The sequence below is a fragment of the Xiphophorus maculatus genome, chromosome 4 (genome assembly GCF_002775205.1).
Source record: "Xiphophorus maculatus strain JP 163 A chromosome 4, X_maculatus-5.0-male, whole genome shotgun sequence".
Classification (NCBI taxonomy): domain Eukaryota; kingdom Metazoa; phylum Chordata; class Actinopteri; order Cyprinodontiformes; family Poeciliidae; genus Xiphophorus; species Xiphophorus maculatus.
In genome coordinates, this window is record NC_036446.1 from 3,054,756 (window position 1) to 3,061,546 (window position 6,791).

General features: G+C 35.3%; 1 protein-coding gene across 1 annotated transcript; it reads right to left on the reverse strand.

Annotated features, from left to right (window-relative positions):
- Nucleotides 1-2,097: 2,097 nt before the first annotated feature.
- Nucleotides 2,098-6,488, reverse strand: LOC102222716 (high choriolytic enzyme 2-like). The gene is made up of 8 exons (XM_014472151.2): nucleotides 6,435-6,488; nucleotides 6,184-6,214; nucleotides 6,049-6,096; nucleotides 5,736-5,870; nucleotides 4,358-4,484; nucleotides 2,559-2,737; nucleotides 2,332-2,413; nucleotides 2,098-2,239 (listed from the first exon to the last, which is right to left on the reverse strand). Exons 1-8 carry the CDS (start codon nucleotides 6,486-6,488, stop codon nucleotides 2,104-2,106), a joined length of 792 nt encoding a protein of 263 aa, XP_014327637.1. The 3' UTR covers nucleotides 2,098-2,103.
- Nucleotides 6,489-6,791: the final 303 nt, after the last annotated feature.

The window sequence follows — 6,791 nt, forward strand, 5'->3', positions numbered from 1 at the left end:
GTATGATTGAAGCTGAAATGATATTAAATTAAATAATGACATTTAGATTTGGATAGAAGTTAATCTGCAATGGTTTGAATCAAATCTCATGTCAAATCTCATGTGACAAACTTTTTGTCACATGGTCCAAAATAGTCAAGTCAAAAGTACTTTCAGACCAAAATGAATAAATAAATAAAATCAAACAAATAAAATGGCCTGTTTTTGTATTTTATTTTGATTTATTTTGTATTTTGTAGGGAAAGCATGTTAATCATTGTAGATTCTAAGGTTTCTTGAACTAACAATGGTACCACTTTAAATTGACTTCTGCACAGAACCTTATTTTTAAGCACAGACCAGATAAGATCAGGGGAAGTGTTGAAATGACTTCAGGGTTTTAGAGAAAAGGGTAAAAAACACAAACACAAAGCTATCTGTTACCAATCTTTGTTTTGAAATTGTTTTGTTCCAAACAGCTTTTTTTTAGCACACTTAAATTTTCCTGATAATCAGATAAAATGTTCCTGTCCAGAGGTAAAAAAAAAAAAAGATGAAAAAGGGACAGAAAATAAAACTTGTTCTTGTCCAGAAGAGGAGGGTTGCTGGTGTTGCAAGTTTTGGGCAGAACCGGCGGTACCGTTGGTTCAGAAGGAAAATAAACACTGTTGTTAGTTTAGAAATCATTCCCAGGTCTTCTGGTTGCAGAGCAGAATCAGAACCAAACAGTCAGAAGCAGCATTCAGCTTCTATGCACCACAAATCTGGAACAAACTTCCAGAAAACTACAAAACAGCCGAAACACTGAGTTCCTTTAAGTCCCGACTAAAAACCCAGCTGATTAGAGTTGCTTTAAAAGGAACATTGCCCAACATAGTTGATGTGTAACGATGATTTTAATGACGACACCTGACAAAATGTAATGCCTGTTATTAGTTTCCACGACTGCGTGGTCGTGTTTATAATGCTTTTTATGTTTTCATGATGTGAAGCACTTTAAACTGCCGTGTTGCTGAAATTTGCTATACAAATAAACTTGATTGTTTGATTGAAGAAATCCTGTCCTAACCCTGTTGAAAGAGGTTAAGCAACAGAACAATGAGCAACCTGCAGAAAGCAAACTGCAGAAGCAAACAGAAACCAAAATAGCTTTTATCTGCAAAGATGCTATCAGAGGCAGAGGTGAGAATGTCATGCCACACCTTTCAGGAAAATATGATGCATTTCCACTGAATGTAGCTAAAATAAAGTGCGTGAGAATCACAAGATGTGTTTGTTCACACAACTCTTCAAAAGAAATCTATTTATTACATTAAATATATGCAAAACATGATATTTACTTCAGGCTAAAAACAGAAAAATAATATATGTTTTTTATTTTCTGTGAAAAACTGTTGAACTGTTGAACCTGCTCAATTTAAAACAGCATTAGGAGAAAGATAAACTCAGATTAGAGGGGCAGAGTTCCCAAAAATTGTAATCAAGTAAGAGTAGCACTATCTAAAGATATTTTTACTCAAGTAAAAGTAAAAAGTAGCCATCCCAGAAATTACTCAAGAGTTAAAAAGTATTTGGATAAAAAGTTTACTCAAATGATTGATAATCATATTATCAGTCATTTTATAGTTAAAATTACATCATCAGACGGTCAAAGTATAAAGTTAAGTGGAAGTTTTGGTATTTTAAGGATGAAAATGACAATAACTCATATTTATAAGTAACAAAAAAATCAGACAAAAGAACATTTATCCAAATCAGATTCTTTCAATAAAAACTGCAGGTGTGTGTCTCTGTCTGGTGAATTTTAAAACATGTTTGTTTTTGAGACTCCATAAATTTTATTCAAGCAAGAGTAGTGATACTTCATAATAAAGTTACTCAAGTAAAAGTAAAACGTGCAGCATTGTAAAAAAATGCTAATAAAAGTACATTTTTCAAAAATGTGACTCAATCAGACATAATAAAATAAATGTAACTAGTTAAAGATAAAATAACTCCTGGTTTCTGTAAACTAAGTTTGATCATTTCTGGTTCACACTGACATTAAATGATTAGTGTTAAAAACCTTCTGTTAGAATGTTGTTTTGTTTTGTTTTGTTTTGAGAAATGTTAAAAGTTTATGCTTTAGTTTTTCCTGCAGTTATAAAGTTTGTTGACTCGGTCGATGTCAGTGTTGCTCATTCCGTATGAGTTTCCAAAGCTGTGGATTTGATGAGACCTGGCAGCGATGGTTGGCTGCCCGTTTTTAGAAAAAGCATACCTGCAAAGCAAAGCAAAAAGTTCATGGAAAATATTAGTGTCAGCATTTTTTCTTTTTAAATAAAAAACCCTCGCATGATGGGAAAGACTTACTTCTTGTAATGCATGACAGAGTTGTAGTCGTAAGGAGATCCCATGTTGTTGGTTCGTACCTTCCAAAAGTTAAACCTTTGCTCTTTGTAAATGACCAAAAAGGAAAAGTTCATGTTGTTATTACATTCTGAATCCATTTAACAGAAACAGGAGATACAACTAAACTGAAACCAACTTATTGGAATGGACCATCTGTGTATGTTTATATGGAAACAGATGTTACCGACCTGGTTTGATGTTCTGGAATAAAACGCGGATGTATTCGTCTCTGTCGATGCGGACCTGCTCATGGTTGAAGCCCAGAGCGTGAAGGACCTCGTGGCTCACCGTAGAGGTTCGCAGACATTTATTTCTCTCCAGAGAGATGAACTGCCCTCCTCCCTGGCGGCCAATGTAGGACCAACACCTGAAATACAAACACAAGCACACACACAGCTAACGGCTAAAGGCTAACCGCTAACTGTTTCTGCCGTCTTTTCACCATTATTATCTGTTAACTGTTTGGTTTCTTGGCTATATCCAAAACAGGTCAGAAATCTAAGAAGCTTATTCTATAACAGGGTTGGCCAAAGTGTGGCCCGGGGGCCAGTCGTCGTCCTTGGATTAATTTTGTGTGGCCCTGACTGCAATTCAAGAAATTTGGCCGTCCAATGATTTGTCAGTTTTTAGAATAATGTTTTCAATGCCAAGTTTATATCTTCTTTAACAGAAAATGTTGACAATGGCACAAATATTTTATTTGAGTTGTTTTTTTTTCACAACTACACTTTTGTAATAAGTAGAACCACGTCTATTGGTAAAAAAATCAGCTTCTATTTAATTTATTAAACTCGGCTTAATATGGCAAGAGTTTTGAAAGAAAGTGACTCAAATCCTGAAGAAACTGAAAACTGGATGATTTTTTTTACACAGCAAACATGCAAAATTTGAAGTTTGTCATCTACAATAAATAACATCTATTTCCTACAAAAAAATCCACGAAAATGAACAACTTTATTTGCTTGATTTTATTTATTTATTTATTTATTTATTTATTTATTTTCGCCTGTGATTGCTTTTGACTTGACAATTTTGGTCCAAGTGATAATTGTTCGTCATAATCTTACCTTTTGGAGAATTTGGTTCACTGTAAATAATTATCTGTTGATGCTTTTTGGCGTAAGTGTTTAATATTAAATATTCAATATTTAATATTAAAGATTTTATTTAATATTTGAAATAAAATACATATTTTATTTATTTACATTTTCTGCTGTTTTCTGTGTGAATCTTATTCCAAAATGGTGCCAAGAACTAAAGGGTAAGGTTAATTTTATTTATATAGCACATTTTCAGCAACAAGGCAATTCAAAATGCTTTACATTAAAATTAAAATGAAATGCAAACAAAGTAACAAATCAAAGGAAAGAGCAAAAGAAGAAATATAATCTAAGATTGATTGAAAGTATTTAAACTCGTATCCTAAACCTTCTCTCTTGTTACAAATAAAACTGTGAAGCTGTGAAGCAAGAATGAAGCAAAAACAGGAGCAGGAAGTGAAGCAGTAGGACAAAACGGAAACATTGTCTCATCTTTCTGTGTCCATCTGGCCTGAGAAACATTAATAAGGAGAATCTGAAGAAGATCATAAAAATGCCAAAGATCACACACAGCAGCTTTGTTTGTAACTGGAGGATTTTGGACATGAAGTTTGTGACGCAACAAAAGAACCTAAAGCTAAACAAACAAAGGGATAAATAAAGGCAAAATCTAAATGAAATAACCAAATCAAAAACCAAAATCTAAGTGAAATAAAATAATAAATTCAGAACAGAATTTAAACAATAAAGAGACAAACAAAACAGGAAACGAGAATGCTCAAATGAATGGGGATAAGAAGGTGCGTGCTTGTGTGGGGTGTGTGTGTGTGTGTGTGTGTGTGTGTGCACAAACATGTGCATGCGTGTAAGGGTGTGTGGGTGTGCGTGCGAGTGGGGGTGTGCGTGTGTGTGTGTGTGCATGTGTGTGTGTGTGTGTGTGTTCCTACCCTTCATTAGGTCGAGTATAGAAATATAGGTAATCAGAATTCTGCAATTTAAACGGTACAAAACGGATGCAGGTGGCCTTGTTGAATCGTTGAAGAACTGCAAGGATTTGATGTCGTTCTTCCGGCGCTGCAAAAAAAAAAAGCTTAGTACCTATATTACTAAAAATACAGATAAGATCAAAATTATTAGGCATCCTATGAAATTCTAAGTCTTTCTCAAAGATTCAAAAATGTGTTTTTAAATACAGCTTTTCTATTTATTTTGTATGCTTATATTTATTTATTTATTGCACACAGAAACCAAATTCTTTCCTGAAAATCAAAACCTTCCACAGTCAAAATGAATCGCTGCTCTGATGCTAATATTAAGTCATGTTTTCTAGTCTGTAGCAAGTTTTTGCGTCTCTCAGGAGGAATCCTCCAGACTTGATGGTCTTCTCTCATGGGCTCTGCTCTTCAATGGGTCAGGGCTTTGACTAGGCCAGTCAGGAACGTTCAGCCTGGTTTTCTGGACGCAGCTCATGTTTCGCCTTGTTGTCTTGTTGGGAGACAAAGTGAGAACCCAGACCCGGTTCTGCTGCTGACTGCTTGAGGTTTTCCTTCAAAATCTTCAAACATCATTCTTTCTCCATCATTCCTCCAACCTTGATGAGATTCCCAGTTCCAGCAGTCACACAGCATGATACTTCCACCACCATGTCTCACAGTGATCTTCAGTCAAACTCCATGTGGCTTCAGTATCCATAATCTTTGTCCAGATTGTCCTTGAATGCGTCTCTTCGCAGTCCTTTTCTATACAGAGCTCTACTGATGTTTCAGTGGTTGTTCCAGGAATTTTGGACACATCTCTCACTTCTTTTCTTTCCTGTGCCAGACTTGTTCTGTACTTTTTGTCTCTCTTTGAGTTTCTTGACGACACGTCTCACTCCACTTCTTGACACTTGGAAACTCTGTGATAACTTTAGATTTTCTTCTCCTGCTTTGTGAGCATCAACCATTTCGTTTTCTCAAGTCTAAACTGAATTCTTTTGCTTTTGGCATGAGGCTTTCTCAGGTGACAGCTCAAAGCCTTAATGAGAATTTTATTGTTGATTGATTGAATACAAGTGAAAGCACATGATTTCACAGCAGTGGTTTTTGCTTTGGCTAAATATCGGTCAAACTAAATTGACTAAGGCCAGTTCTTTAGGGGGGTAATTATTGGTTTTTGTAAGAATCCAAAATAAAAACTAGGATGTTTGTGAAAGTCATTCTGAAACATCATTGATCTGTTTAACAGCACTTGAGAAATCTTTGAAAAAACTTAAAGTTTCAGCACAGTGCGTAGTCATTTTGACCTCAGCTGTAAGTATTTTTGCCTTGTTCACATGACGCTTACAGTAATTAGTGTCGATGTAGTACGGTATGTAGACATGCTCTCCAGATTTGAACCACTTGCAGCCTACGATGGTGCACGGGTCTGCATTCCTCTTAAAGATTTTTGGCATAGCAATGTCATCATATCGCTTTGGCTCTGCAACAGGAAATTACACGCCAACACAGACAGGAATGCAAACACAAGACTGCAATTTTAAATTAATCTGACATCAAAAACATGCGTGTTTGTTGTTATTTTAAGGATTAGTGTTGAAATAAAAGAAATTCTCAGTATTATCTGCTGGGTTTTTTTGTTTTGTGAGCTTGTGTCTCACCTTTGTCAGCTTGTAGTTGTGGGATGTTTTTAAAGATATCCATAAGCTCTTTTGAGAAAGAAATGTTGCCAGAACCTTTGGTTAAATTTATGCATTTGATGTGTCAGATAAAATGCATCTTTGTTTCAAACTCACTGGGATACTGAGCAGGTTCTACTACAGGACTCTGGAACACAGATGTAAGAAAATTGCATCATTTTGGTACACGCTTCGCTGCATGTTTGTTGGCAAATGAATCAAAAAAAACATTTTGTTCTAAATCTTTTAGATGTTGAAACTTATTTTTGAAAAGAAATACAATCAAAACCAAGCACAGACTTTCATAAATCTTCAGTTTTATGTGAGGTGAATCAGTAAAACGTAGTTCAATCCCATCATAAACTTACCATGTTAACGGTTTGCACTGAGTTGAAGAGAAGGGACAGAAAAACCGGGATCATGATGAAGGTCCTAAAGCTTCAACGTCATAAAAATATGTTTTCTTTTTGTTCCATTTTAAAAGCCGACACATGTAAACATGATGAAGAAAATAAATGAGAGTTAAAGAAGAGTCGGAGAGCCGTTTACCTGAAGGAGCAGCTGAGGCTCAGATCCTGTCTGACACAAGAAAATGCTGACCAAGCTTTTTATATCCAGATGGGATAAATCCAGAACTAAACAATCTGTTCCTAAAATAAACCAATGCTGTTACAAGTTGCCGGTGAAATTTATCACTGTTTGCTCCGGTCTTTGCACAATGTAGC